The 15,369-nt window shown below is 40.8% G+C and overlaps 2 protein-coding genes across 8 annotated transcripts in view; one reads left to right on the forward strand and one right to left on the reverse strand.

Annotated features, from left to right (window-relative positions):
• LOC149188517 (uncharacterized) overlaps positions 1-3,300 on the reverse strand; it is a 49,297-nt gene extending 45,997 nt beyond the window's left edge. For 2 of the 7 annotated variants that reach the window (XM_089411664.1, XM_089411666.1), the window contains exons 1-2: positions 915-3,300; positions 648-718 (exon numbers count right to left, since the gene is read on the reverse strand). In XM_089411664.1, coding sequence (XP_089267790.1) covers positions 648-718; positions 915-1,754 — 911 coding nt within the window. In that variant the 5' untranslated portion in view covers positions 1,755-3,300. The remainder of the gene's footprint in view (positions 1-647; positions 719-914) is intronic. The other 5 variants (XM_089411669.1, XM_089411670.1, XM_089411668.1 and 2 more) reach the window with 4 other exon arrangements.
• Positions 3,301-6,686: 3,386 nt separating this feature from the next.
• Positions 6,687-7,622, forward strand: LOC149188518 (uncharacterized). Its single transcript, XM_089409979.1, has one exon. The coding sequence runs from the start codon at positions 6,687-6,689 to the stop codon at positions 7,620-7,622; it is 936 nt and encodes a 311-aa protein (XP_089266105.1).
• Positions 7,623-15,369: the final 7,747 nt, after the last annotated feature.

Genomic DNA, 15,369 nt, shown 5'->3' on the forward strand with positions numbered 1-15,369 from the left:
TTAAACACCTTGGCAACTTGAATAAGGACAGGGCCTTTGACATAAGTGAGAGTTGGGTTCCTTTTATCAATCAACAAAGGGACAATCCAGTTTAGGCCAACTACATCACTGAAGCCAACATCATTCTAGGATTAAAGAGCTTGCATCTAAATGCATCTTAGTTATTATTAATAGATTTAATCAAGCAATTCCACGATCAACTCATTATCCTAAAGATGAACCCTGATCTTTGTTTGAAACATATACAAAATTAAGATGTCTTCTGCTATGAATTCTCTGGAAAATAATTCTAATTAGTCATTATATATATTCCAACATCCATGAATAACAAATGTCTTTACAATTATGAACCAACACCCAATGCTACATAATAGATACATATGTCATAAACAAACAAACAAAAATCGCTTAGTTGATATTTCAACTCTAGACTCCGAGCGTTTTCAATACTCTACAGTTTTATTGTTTATCAAGATATATCTTTGTTAACAGACACCAAATAATGGCACAAAGGCAAAATCAGAATTTTGCTTAGATAGACGAGAATAGTAATACTGCATCAATGCAGAGCACCTACATCAAAACTAATGTGAGTCTGTCTATCCATAATAAACAAAAGATAAGCTTTAGAGAAGTGAAAAGGTCACCTGATAGGGGTAATATGAGTTGAATTTGTTATGAGAGTTTGCTCTGGAGTTTTAAATAACTTAGTCAATATCTAAAGTCAGTCAAACAAGACTATTCAATAAATATACTAGATCAGAAAACATTTCAATAAAATTTCACTCTTAAGGTTTCCCCCTCGGCAAACCATATACACATTCAAATTTTGAAATTGCCTAGAAAATCTGACATACAAACAACTCATTGTGTTAATTAACAGACTGATAGTCGGTTTAGCAAAAGCCACATACCTTGTCAACAAAATCAAATTTCTCTACCAAATACTTCTTATCCAGAATTCTGTTGATGGCTGCTTCTGCTGCCAGTTTGGCAGCCTTGGCCTCAGCTCGTGCCTCCTCGGCTATTTGAAGGGCTGCAACAGCTTGAGCAGCAGCCAATCCTGCAGACATTTCTGCAGCTCTTGCTCGATGATCAGATGTTATTCTTTTCTCATCGACCATGCAAACGTTTTGCCATTGACTCCATCCATCCCCGAAGACAAGTTCTCTTCCATAAATTTCAGAGCTATCCCTAATTGTTCTACCAATCGCTCTACAATGAGGCACCTTCCAATCATATTTTTGCCATGCTGCTTCCTTTGAACCAGAAATTCTCTCCCTGCCGCCAGAACCTTGAGAATAGTTTATGTCTCCAAAGCACTTTATGCTATTCCAATAAAGTTCCTTTTTCTGCGCTATCAAACAGAGCTCAATGTTTCTAGCAGCAGTGGTTGAGTTCCCAGGCATGAGGCCTACATAAGGACATTGTTCTAGGCCAGCCTTTTCATCCACATTTAAAATAACCTTTGATGTCTCCTCGGAATCTTCATCCACAAGAACATGAAGTGCTACGGCCTCTGCAATGGCGGCTCCCTCTTCATCGAGCCGTTGCTGCTCCTCTTTCTTTTTCTGCTTCTTCTTTTCTAATTCAGTACGGATAGCAGCAGACGTTGCCAATGCCTTTTCAAGACGCCTCCTTTTCTTTTCCGCTTGTCGGAGCCGGTCCAGTTCGTCTTTCACCTGTTTTTTCTTCTCCTTCCTGGTTCCAGCAATTGACGAAAAAGAAGCTTGAACAGTTCCAGTGTGGTCCATCTCTCTTGACTGGCAGAATAACACACACCTATCCTTCCCTTTTAGAAATCAGTTCCGCTTTATTACTTCCTTCTCCAAGTAATAAACATCTTCAACTAGCTGCTCGCTTTCAATTAAAAATAAGATACTGTATAAGGTGGACCGAAAGATGTCTGCAGCAACACTTTGGTTAATGAACTTGCAGGGGCTTTCAACACCTTCCCGATGTATACTTTTAAGAACCCACCTGCTTCAAAGCCTCTAAAGCATAATTGCAAATGATATCTTTACAACAGTTGCACCTCACCAAGCAATGTAATAAACCGCCAACTCTCGCTGGAGAGATTTAAAATTCCTGAAGAAATAACACAACTACAACCACTCTGGTCTACAAAAGTATTTCATTTTTCGAAGCATACATTCCCAAATTCCTAAAAGAGGACACAATAAAATTACAGACCCATAAACTCTGAACAATGACTTCTGCGGGATAACTACTTTATGCCCTGACTCCAGCATATTCCCATAGGGATTCCTCATTCTTAAAGACCCTCACGCCAAACCGATAATTGCTTAACAACACAGTCTAACCATCATCACCCTCACAGCAAATTTCAGTATCACGAGTCCCATATGAGCCCTCTTTGTTACGAAAATACCTCAAAACGAGGCCTCGCACATAGCGGCAAAGGAAATGGGGCTTCGCATGCCAAAACCTACGACTAATCTCATGATCTGGTCATCCGTTGGTCAAGCTGTGGTGTAGCGAGAAGTGGGGGATCTTATCAAATTTCGAGTCCTGATGGGCATGCCCCACTTGATAACAGGCTGCGGAAAAAAGGGGCAGCGTTTACACGCTCGTTGTACCAATTGTACACAAACGAAGTTTCAGTTTCTCTGAATAAACAAAGGGCGTTTCACTCGCCAAAAATATGATCTGGATCAAGTCTCAATTGGGCTAATGAATACGGCCTCTTTCCTGAACTGGGTATTGTGGTAACTCTGTGGGGATTGAACTCGGCACCTCCACAGAACAACTAAACATAAACCCACTTCACCAAAAACCCGATTTGCCTCAAAACTGAGAAACAATACAATGTCATGCAATGCAATGAAACCCTGTAATTCATTGCCTTCATATTTAGATAAGCCCCTTCTAATTCCAAATTCCCGAAAAATCAATGTTCATCTTTCTAATTAGCAAAACTGAGAAGTCAAATTTACAACGCCTTCGTACCTAGATTGTAATGTTTGAATAAATTTCAGTAAAAGTGCACCAGATCAGTCCGCTGTGAATAACTGATTTCAGATTATAATCGGCCTTGAACTAATTACAGAGCTGGGAAGAAACCCTCGAAACACCGATTTATTAAACCAACCTGGTTTCACGATACCGGCATTCGTAAACCGCTCAGTGCTCTGCAATAATCATCGCTCGAAGCATTCCCGTTCGCAGGCTGAATCGAAGACAGGAGTCGACGAAAGAAAATAAGAGAGAGAGGATGACGATACCAGAGACTATTTGGCAAAGACTTTCGGTATTTCTGGCATTAAATGTTGGATATTTCATTTTTTCTAACACGTTAAATATCTAGGAGATATAAAATACTTAAATCTAAATTGCATAGGACAACGTGCTAAGGATAAGGTTTTATTTTGGCTGGATTTCATAGCCTTTAGCCTATCGATAGTTTAAATGATACGGTGTTTTGGGGCGAGAATGTGAAATTTTGTAAGGGAATCTGATGATAATTATTTTAAATTAATGAAATCGGGTGTTTTGCGGCTCTCTTTAATAAATAATTTCAAGAGAATGTGAAATTTGTAAAGCAATTTATAAGAATTAATGAAATTGAAATATGCAAAAATTAATATTGTATAATTAGATTGAAGTGGGAATGTTTAATATTGTATAATTAGATTGAAGTGGGAGCGATGAATTTATTTTTATATTAAAAAATAATTTATAATAAAGTAATTGGTTTTTTTTAAGAAAATTGTGTGATGATATTATTAAATTAATTGGTCTTTGTTTAATCTTTATCTTTTTCAGTTTTCAAGGTGAATTCTATGAACAAATTTCCGGAGTTGGGTTCTTCTCGCTCCCATGTGGTAGCTAACTTATTCGTGGAAGAATTTTAGACCAAAGCATTGGCCTTTGCCCAATTCTGCCTAAGTGTTGGAAACAATTTGTTGACCATACTTGCGTCCTCTAACCCCATTGCCATGAGGAATTAGATTTGTTTCTTTCCCATCTTAATTTTCAATACTCTATCAATTTCACAATGGAGGTTGAGGTTGACATTAGCCTTCCTTTCCTTGATATTCTCCTCTCTGTAATGGAAGATGGTTCTGTATCCCACCAAGTTTTTCGTAAAAAATCACACACGAAACAATATCTTCATGCTAATTCTCACCATTTTTCGGTGCAAAAATTCAAAGTTCTTAACACGCTAACCACCCGTGCTCTAAGGATTTCTGATGAAAATCACTTAAAAGGAGAAATCTCATATTTTGGAAGTCTTTGAAAGGAATGGATATAACAAGCAGCAAGGTCTCTGAGCTTTTCAACGAGCCAATAATGAACCGAGAATAAAAAATGCTCGTGATGAACAAGTTTCCAAGGTCCAACTTTCATTCATCCATGGGACCACTAATAAGATTGCTCATATCCTTAAAAAGAACCATGTTTTTGCTACCTTCAAACCCCTTAATACCATTAGAAATTCCCTTAGATTCGTTAAGGACCCGGTTAACCCTAAAGACATGAAAGGTGTTTAATCAATCCCTTGCTCTTGTGGGATTCCCTAAATTAGGGAATATGTAGTTCTATTAATAAAATAATTCAAGAACATGCAGCAGATATTAAGCACAATTGTTCTCGCATGTTCAACTATAATTGAACATGCTGAGAAAACCAAAAGCCATGTATGCATTGAGAATTCCAAGGTCATCGCAAGGATTGATCACTTCCACAATCAGAAGTTAAGGGAGGTCATCTAGATTGAAACATGCAATTAATCTTAATGGGGATGATGGTTGGAAATTAAGAGTGAGTTAGATTCGTGCTCTCTCTTCTTAAATATTTCTTATCCCTTTTTTTTCTTTTTCTTTTTCTTTTTTATTTTAATCCATTCTCTTGTAATGTCTTTCTTTTATTTCTAATTATTATTATTATTTTTAAACTTATTTATTTTTATTATTATTTATTTTATTTTTTATTTATTTATTTATATTTCATTGTAGTTTATTGGTAAATATTATACAACTTATCATAGTCCTTTTTCTTCTTGTTTTTTTTAACTTGTTTTATAATTTCTACATAAGTATTTTAATATTATATAATAATAATATAAAATAATATAATTCTCATTTCTTCTTGTTTTTTTTAACTTGTTTTATAATTTCTACATAAGTATTTTAATATTATATAATAATAATATAAAATAATATAATTCTCATTTTATAAATAATTTAATTTTTTTTCCATTCTTCTTGAAGTCTGCTATGTTGTTCTATTCCATTTATTTTTTCTTTTATTATCTGTTTTTATTTTATTTATTTTATTTTTATAATATAATATTATATATTGATTTATTTGATTTAAAAAATAATAATAAAATATTTAAATTATAATGTAATAATATATTAACTTATTCTCACTTTTAATTTTTAATTAAAAATATTTTATTTTCTCAAAGGTTATTTCTGGAACTGGATGCATCTTATGACAGATTGGGTTTTTTACCGTTATCTTGAGGATTATTGGATGCTTCGAAACGTAGACCAATAACTTATGATGTGATTAATCCAAAGGACATTATCAAAATAAGTATGGATCACAAAAGTCTAAAGTCAAACACTTTCATAGTTGTAATTCATATTGTGATGGAAGTTTTTGGATCGAAATTATGTTTTTTAATGCATATTTCCATGATCCTAAATACAATTTTGTACCATAAATTTAAGTCACAATGTGTAAAAAGAAGTTGAAATATCCCATATTTCCAGTGAACATTTCATCTAAAAAAGATAAGAAGCAAAATTCATAGGCCAAAAAGGAAAAAAACGTAACCAAATTATAAAGAGCAAGCCAAAAAATAATAATAATAATATTCCAAAAAATAATAATTAATAATAATATTATTATTATTATATAAAAAAAATATAATGTTAGAATATATATATATATATATATATATATATCATTAAAAATAATATATAAAATATTATTACTAATGATTATTGAATAAAATAATATTAATATATTAATAATAAAATATTATTAATGTTGATCTAATATAATATATTAATAGAAATTTGATTGAAAGAGAGGATTTGAAAAGGCGAAGATGTTCTGGGCTCTGACGTGGCCGCAGGCGGGCAGGTGGCGTGCGCGCATCCCTGCACCTGCACAGAGACAGAACAAATATTAATCTCAGTAAATCGGGCACCCACGATAGTTGTTACCCTACCATTTCGACCTGTCGACATCCGTTTACTGTGCGCATGGTCAACTATCTTCCTGGCGGTTTTGGTGGCGGTTTCTGTTAATGGAAGAGATGGATATCGAAGAGGAGGCCCTTGATTATTCCCAGGATCCGTTCAAGGGACAAACCATATTTGGCAGTCGAAGCCCTAACCCTAACATTGACAGTTCTGCTTCTCCTTACCCGGGTTCTTCGCCAATTATCACGCTTCCGAGATCCTCAGCCTCGTCGCTGTGCTTTGGATCTCTCTCTCTGGAAACCTCGGGACTTGATTACCCCCGCTCTCCCCTGGCACTCTCAATCTCCTTACTGCCATATCGCCTCCCTCTCCTGCATTCGATCTGCTCCCTCCCCATAACCCGTCGCCCCCCCCCCCCCCCCGAGCTCGCCTCCTCTGGTTTCTGCAAACCCTAATACCCTCCCTTCGGGTTGTTTCGACTCTCCGGTCATAAAATCAAAAGCTATGACTCCCCTGAAGGATGTGGGCTTAGATCCATTGACGGAACACCCATCAGCGCCAAGAACAGGGAAGAGAAAGGTCAAGTGCGTGAAGACTTCAGCAAAGGACCTTACCATCACATTTGGTGAAGACATACCAATGGGCGAGGTGGTGGACAAGGCCAACAGGGTACTTGTTGGGCATGTGAGAGGAAGGGCTTACTCAGCAACCAAGCTCACAAATTGGGTAAAAGAGATCTGGGGTGGCATTCTTCAGGAACTCCCAGAGGTTCAGAGCCTGGCTCGGGGTTGGTTTGCCCTACATTTTTCAAAGGCAGACTATACTGATCTGATTCTTGCAAAATACTGGCACATAGAGATGGCATTGGTCCTCCTCAAGTGCTGGTCACCGCTATTTGATCCGGAACAGGAGCAAATTGGAGCAAGACCTATCTGGGTGCGATTACCAGGTCTTCCTCTACAATTCTGGTCTGAAGCGGTGTTTATTAGGATTGGAAATGCCCTTGGGACGTATCTGGAATATGATAAAACCTATGTTCAGACAAAAAACCGTGCGCTGGCAAGAATCCTGGTTCATTTGGACACGAGGGAGGGTCTGGAAGAAAAGATCACCCTCAAACGGAGGCATTACACCAAAATACAGATTTTGGATTACGAGGGTGTTCCATTCCGCTGTAGAAGGTGTCATAAGGTAGGGCACGTATTCAAGGAATGTCCTCTGCTCGCGAAACCAGTAGATCCCCTCGGCTCTCCACCGCCACAAAAAGGAAAAGCACTTGTGTCGGCAACTCGAGCTCCTGTGTCGGCAACGCGAATCAGCATCCCAGTCCCAAAACTATTTAACTTTGGTGAATCCTCAAAGGATGCGAAAGAAGCCTGCAAGCCGCCCTCACCCCCTCTGACTTGGGCAAGAGCTGCTGCTGCTGTGGAGATGGCGTGAAAATCGAGTACTACTCCTTTCTCACCCCTATCCTCTCACTCATCTTCATTATCACTTTCCATTGTTTCATCATTGGATTTTAATGCACCTCTGGCTCCTGTTATTACTTGCACAATTTGCATCCCTCCGCCCATCATAGCTCCCTCTTCTCCTACTATCCATCTGACCCCATCCTCATCCAGGGTTTCGGCCACTTCCCACTCGGTAGTGCCTCACTCCTACAACCTCCATCTAGGCACATAGGGGGTCCTGACTCACAATCTGGGCTAGGTCTAACCCACCCTGGACCCCCTGCACAATCTTCCCGAGGACGTAAATCTTTCCTAACAAAGGCCATTGAGAAAGCCGGCGCCAAGGTTGCATTTGGCAAACAATCTACCATGGAAGGGGTTCTTAGAGCACTGCAAACCCCAGAAGGGGTTCCACCATGAAATGCCTCTCCTTTAATTGCAAAGGTCTGGCTAGTACCTCCAAAAAACTAGCCATGCGGAGGTTGATTGAGAACGAACCAACTGATATCATTATGCTGCAAGAGACTTTGGGAAATGCTGATTCTATTGAGAAAACCCTAATTACCATCAGACTCGGATGGCACTTCCATGCCCTGGATGCCATAGGTAGAGCTGGGGGCTTAGCCATCACATACAATCCCCGAACCATCAACATATTTGCCACCTAGGGGGGAGTGGGCATTATAGGTATGGATCTCTTCTCGACTAAGCTAGGGGAGATCTTGAGGATCATCAATGTATATGGCCCATGCTAGTGGAGAGAGGAATTCTGGCCGTTTTTTCTTGGATTAAACTCGACATCTATGGATCAGGTTATCATAGGGGGCGATCTTAATTTCTCCATAGGTGTTATAGCTCCAAATCTCACTCTTATGGTTTATGATGCTGCACTTATGGCCTAGGGCAACCCCTCCTTCCAGACCTGGTCCAAAAATTTAAAAAACAGTGTTTTATTCCCTGTACGCGACTTTGCCCTGTGTTAAACGCGTGTACACGCGAGTCTGTCATACCCAACCCGCGTGTATCTATTAAAACACTTAAAAAAATATAATTTCCTCTTTTTCGGGCGGTGATCGCGGGTTTACCTGCTGGATCACCTGTTAGTGCCCGTGGCCCAACTGTTCCCAACCAACTCCTAACTAAAAAACTACTTTGGAGAGGGTATAAAAAGACATCAAAGGGAAGGCCAAGGGGAGAGAGAAAGGAGAGCAAGATTATTATGCTGAGATTTTTCCCTTAGACCAGGTCTGAAGTCCTTGGTGCATCCTGCACTTCCCCCATTTTGCATAGGAAACCCTTGTTTCCATGTGTATTGGTGATCATTCATCCTTGACATCATCATTGAGTAAGACTTGGAAGGAGCTCTTGTTGAAGGCTGGAGGCTGGAACGAATCCGGGAGGAAGCTTGCTTGGAGCCTGCTGAAGGTGTTCAGGTGATATCTTTCCGATATATGTACTTTATTTGCCTTTATATATAAAGAAACACGTCTTTGTTCCCGAATAATCTTTCTTTATGCTTATGAGATTCTTGTGTTGAATTCTTATGAAAGTAGTTACTTAAAGATTATTTATAACTAACTTTATAGCATAAAGATGATTTATACATAAACCTCTATACATGTACTGTTGATTTCTTTGATTTGTTTGTCTTGCAGGTCAGAGAAAGAAGAAGGGAACTCCAAGAAGGGTTTGCACCCTAACGGTCTTCTCGGACGTAGGACCTTAGGTATGTACCCTAAAACATTAGGATTTGCTTAAAAGTAAAAAAGATGGCTGTGTGTGAGTGTTTCTTTGTATAAGCAATTTTCAGTCTGGTAGAGTCTCAGCCCAAAGGACTCTAGGGGTACTTTCCCTTCAACCAGAATTGGCGACTCCGCTGGGGACAACATTCTTGTTGTTCCTAGTTTGGGTAGTCCTCAAGCCAATCTAGGCTCAGTGCCTCTGTTTGTTGGTTCTGACTGTTTGATATTTTCTTGAACTCCAAGTTGTTCCAGTTTTTCAGTTTGTGTTTTTTTTTATTTTTCTTGAAACACTTCATATACGCACTTTTTCTGGATTACAGAAGCGTATATACGCAAGTTGCACTAAGAAAACCCGCGTATACGCAGGTTTCCTTAGTTACAGTCGCGTGTACACGCATTCTGCAAATAATTGCAGGCGCGTATATCACATAATTTTCAAGATTTATAATTTTTCTTTTGGCTGAATGTCTGTCTGGTGGTTTGGGTCAGTTTAAAGCAGTCAATTCCCAGTGACAGTTCTCTGTTTAACAGGGGGCATCTTGTTTCGAACTCTCTCTAGGAGTGCTAGTCTTGTTTTTCGTTGATTGCAAGCGTCATTGATTTTTGACACACAAGGTTTCTGTTTAAGAATCTTGATTGCTCTGTTTCGGCAGAGTGGGAAGATTGTCTTAAAATCTTTGGGTCCATTTTGTTTTCATGACATTTGTGTTTGCTTAACGAAATCATTTTTATGACCATTTGCTCCTTCGTTTCGGGAAAGTTGTTTGTTACCATTTCCTTGAAACTTGTCTTTTGATTTCTTGGACTTTCATTGCTGCTTTTGATTGTCAAAAGCGACTTCGAACACATTTTATTTTTGTTGAGTTCTCATCATTTCATTGGTGTCAATTCACAAAAGTGTTTGGTTGCTTGTTTATCAATCATTGGTGTCAGTATTTTTGAGAGTTTTTCCTTTGAAAAAGACTTTTTGGTTTGATTGAAAGAAAATCTTTTGAAAGTTTTTGAGTTTCGCTTTCTTAAACTTGCTTCTCATCTGATTTCCTTTTTTGCGAAGTGAAAGTGCTTTGTTTTTTATCTTAAAGCTTGTTTTTATTGTTTGGACGAAATGATTAGTAACAAATCATCTTCTATCTAAGCATTTCAGTGGCAAGACAAAATTTGGTAAAGCAGCAACTTTCCTTCTTTGTTTTTAGAGTAGTCTTTGAATTGTGCATCCACATCTAGTTCTTGCATTAGGGAAAGATTTGCATCTCTTTTTAGGCATATTTAGTTTTGTTAGTTTTTGTGAGTGTGGAGTCTGAAAAGAAAAAGGAGAAATTTTTTGTTTATATTACAAGTGCCTTCTGAACCTCATAGAAATTGCTATTCATCGAAAACAAAAGTGCATGTGCATGTAGCTAGGTTTTATTAATTTCTTTTGCGTCCATAAAACACCACAAGTTTCACCTCCATTACCTTTGACTTAAAGAACAGCCTAATAAAATCAAGCGCTTAATTAAAATCCACTAGAACTTTTTGTTTTAGTTATTACACCAACAAGTTTAGGATTTTAGGGCCTTGGATTAGGCGAGTGGAGAGTTAACTCTCCAAGGCCACACAAAACGTCAAACATAAGAGTCTGATTAAAGAGAGTAAATCCAATAGCGTTAGGGAGACCAGGAAGACTCCGGATCTGGGAGTTAAGCACGAGGGTCTGTGAAGACAGGGAAGAGAGATACCCCCTCTCCTACTTGTCCGAACTTACCTCACGACTGTTCCGCCTGGCTTCTGCGACGAGTTGGTACCCATAGTTGCCTTTCCTAGGGATCTGCATAGGTGGCTGCGGAGGGGAATCCCGTGGCACCTGAGGTCGACGTTGTATCACTCTCGACAGTACTTCCGGAGGGCACCCTTGCGAAGCTTGGGGGCTTGCACCGGCGCAGACTGTTGTTAGGAGGTCAGCGTAACTTCCTCTGATACCTTCGCTGATAGGACTGGGCCCTCATCATCCCAGACTATCCTCGGAAGGCCCTTTGATTCACTTTCTCGTATTTTGGTGTCCGGTCTCAATCACCCGGAGCGGAAATACTTGAAAGTTGTTTGACTGGCTGTATCTTTAGGAACTTTTTAGTGTGTGCTCTGTGCTCCTAGTTGGCCTAGCTTTTAATTTTTTGAGTCTTTAGATAAGATCATAACAAAAAATTCAAAGTGGCTGACCGGTCTCCTAGACGGTCTCGAAGACTTCGTGGTCTCTCGCCACCTAGTTTAGAGCCTTCTCCTAGAAGGCGCAGAGGGAATACTACCGGTGGGGTCCGTCCCACGCCGGCTGACGCATCGGGGATTGATCCTCCTCTCGGGGATATTAGCGGCCAAGCAAGGCCTGGTACTTTTGAACAAGAGAGGGACGCTCCAGTCTTTTCTCAAGTTCGCTTTCAAGCGGAGGATAACGTAGAGGTAGAAGAACTTTCAGAATCATTAGTGATTCCAAATTCTCCACTACCATCTAGTTACCCAGACGTATTGCAATACGTTGGGCCTCCATTATATAGACCAGCGAGTCCAGGTTACGCTACGCGCTTACCATTTATGATCACTACTGGAAGCATGGCTTCCACAAGTGCTGCGACTATGCAAACCCCAACATCGGTGCAAGGGGGAGGAACCATTTCCATCCCCTCCGCTTCCTTGTTCGGATCGTTTGCTAGCACATCTTTGGTTGGGTCTACCTCCATTCCGTCCACGAGTGGAAATGCCCAAACCAATGCTTTTAGTACTGGTTCCTTCCTTTTTGGCACCCAATCACAGGGTATTCCGTCAGTTCCGTTCAATGCCGCTACGTCCATGATGGGCGGATCGGCTTCATTTCAGGGTTTTCCTTTTGGAAGTGGTCATATTCCACATTCCAACCCAACGGTAGGATCCATGCCTTTTTCTTCAATAGGACAAAGCAGCAATCCTTTCCAAGGTTGGAATAACCCTGGGGCTAGTAACGCAGGAACTGCGAATCCATTCATCGGTCAACAAGGAAGTAGGCCGTATTCCACAGTTAGCATGTTTCAAAGTATTCCTCCCCTCGCTTCGGCTTGGAACCCATATCAGGGGTTATCGACTCCTTACAATTCTATAGGAGGAAACTTTGCAAGCTATGGAGCTTATACGGCAGGAGTTGGTCAAACTCCGAATTTTGCTGGACCACAAGGCTTGCCCTTTGGTTCAGCTGGTTCTACTGGTCACTTGGGGCAGCCTGGTGCCTCTCAAATCCCAGGACAATCTTTTCAGAACTTGGGGAGTTCTGCCCAGTCTGGGTGGAATCCCCTAGGTCCTCCTAGGCTTCCATTTCTGGCAACGTTAAACTTGCCAGATCTCACTAAGCTAACGAATGACCCTATCAGATACAATCCAGCCTGGCCTCCGGTCCCAACCAAACTCCCTTCGGACATCCCAAAATTCGAAGGGAAGAGTGGTGAAGATCCGGGCGATCATGTAACCACATTCCATTTGTGGTGCTCATCTAACTCCCTCATCGAAGATTCGGTTAGGTTGAGACTTTTTCAGCGCACCTTGACTGGTAATGCGGCTAAATGGTACATAGAGTTGCCAGGGGGCAGCTTTACATCGTTCGCAGACTTAGCTAATATCTTCTTGAATCACTTTCAGTTGCCTGTCCGCTATGATGCCGGAACTGAACTTCTGGCTACCTTTCGTCAGGATAAGGCAACCCACATTTCTGATCACATACAGGAATGGAGACGGAGAAAAAGGCTCATTAAAGCCGAAATCCCTCCGGAGTACCGTCTAGAGTGGTTTTTGAAGTCTTTGCAACCTGAGATCTCCAAGGATGTCTCCATGTCTGGGGTCTATTCTGAGGAGCAAGCCATTTTCAGGGCCCAGCAGTTAGAACTGATCTACTCTCAGTCTGGGATCCTCCAAAAGTACTTGCCAGATGCTCCTGGATCTAAGGTTGATTTAGCTAAGCCAAAGCCAGGTCCGCATGCGGATGGTATCGTGGGGTCTGTAGACTCAACTACAGTGAACTTGCTAAATCAATTGCAGCAGTTGTCATTACAAACTGCTCCTAACAACCAAGTCACAATGTCTAGTCCTCCTGCTTCCCAAAATTCTTCCATTAACGCCGTCCAATCCAATAACCCCAAAGGAAATCAAAATTCCGATGGGAAAAAGAAAGGACGTGGTAAAAAGAAGAACTCGGATGGGAAGCCCGATGCAAATAAATCCGGCAACAACGCTGGTGGTGGTAAGGGTGAGTCGAGAAAGAAAGTCAAGTTTCCTTGCAAGTTATGCAGTGGAGACCATCTAACTCATCTTTGCCCTAAAATCGAAGACGCTCAGCGCTTGTTAGCACAGCAAGGGACTTCTAGTTCGCAAGCTGTGTTGACTAACCCGTTTCCCCAAGGGCAGCAACTTCTTGCTGGCGCGAATTCGAATCCTGGGACCTCCTCTGGGGGCAACCAGGAAGGGGAAAAAGCATCAAATGTTTTTATGATGGGTTCAAACGTTAACGTGACTACTCGGTCACGTGATTATGGTGAAGCCGAAACATCTAAGGATAAAACGGTTCCCGGAAGTAATGACCTTCATATTGAGCGACCTCCTGTTGAGACTGTACCTAGGATACCGAAAGGTTCCGCCAAACGCGCGACAATTAATCCCAATGCTAGAGCTGCTCAAAATTACTCCATTGTGGAGGATTTGGCTCAAAGCCCATGTGCTATGTCCGCTTTGGAAGTTCTCCAGTCGTGTCCGTCTCAGAGAAGTGCTTTACTTTCCGCCATTGGAGCAGTCGATTCAGCTAACTCTCTAGTGCTCTCTTTTGACATGTCAAATGTCAAAAAGAGACTCCCTCATCATATGGCTTTTCAAGTAAAGTCAACATACCGGAAAATCAATATTTTTCGCACCGTTATAGATGAAGGAGCTTCCACATGCGTCATGTCCATGTCTTGTTGGAAGGCTATCGGTTCACCTTCGGCTGTTCCTTCACCAACCGTCTTAACTGCATTTGATGGTCATTCTCACAAGCCGCATGGGATTATCCCGGCCTTTCCTATATGTGTTGGAGGGAAGGTCGTTAATATCGAAGTTGAAGTCGTAGATGCTAACCTAGACTATAATCTCCTATTAGGAAGGAACTGGGTGTACGAGATGGAAGCCGTTGTTTCGACTTTGTTTCGTGTCATTTGCTTTCCTCATGAGGGGAAAATCGTTAAGGTTGATCAATTGGACTATGCTCCAATCGATCCTCAAGCAACCTCCGACTCTACTGTTCCTTTGGTGGATAACCCTCGCCCGCCGACTGAGAATTTAGGAGTAGGGATGTATTCCTCATTGATGGGTACGTTTGATCTTCCCTCTCCTTTTGCAAGAATCAATGCTATTTCATCATCCAAGGAATCTTCTCGAGAGGGGTTCTTCCGAACTCATCATTTTTCCGACCCTTGGACCTTGCCTTCACCTACGACCACATTAGTTGAAGGGCAAGTTAATGGAATGGCGTTTCCTATATCTGCAGCTGAGCTTAGATATCAGGCTATCGTAGACTCTGCAGATAACCATTCTACTCCCTTTTCCGAAGAGGAGCTAGATGGTCATGTGGCCCCCGCTTGGAGCTTTGATTCTAACTCTGCCTTGGACTGCTTAGATTCGGTTCTACCTTCTGAAGAAGCAATCCTCGAAATTATGATGGGTATAGATCGACCTTGGGAAGACTTACACCATCGCTCATATTTTCTTCCTCCATTGCAGGAAGTAGAATCTAGATTCTCCGAGCTCGTTGGTAGTGATGTTTGTACGGTATCGAACCCTTTGGCTCCAACACACACACGTGCTGAAGGTAATATGTCGGTAATCTCAAAAACGATACCTATAAACATCTCTAAAAATCCTAACATCATCGAGAATATCTTCATCGGAAGTGAGTGTTCCCCTGAAGAAATTCAAATTTACACCGACCTATTCAAGGAATATCGTGATGTATTTGCTTGGTCTTATGAGGAA

Source organism: Pinus tabuliformis, chromosome 3_1 (assembly GCF_031772625.1).
Source record: "Pinus tabuliformis cultivar Carrire ecotype Pingquan chromosome 3_1, CPIR1, whole genome shotgun sequence".
Taxonomy (NCBI): domain Eukaryota; kingdom Viridiplantae; phylum Streptophyta; class Pinopsida; order Pinales; family Pinaceae; genus Pinus; species Pinus tabuliformis.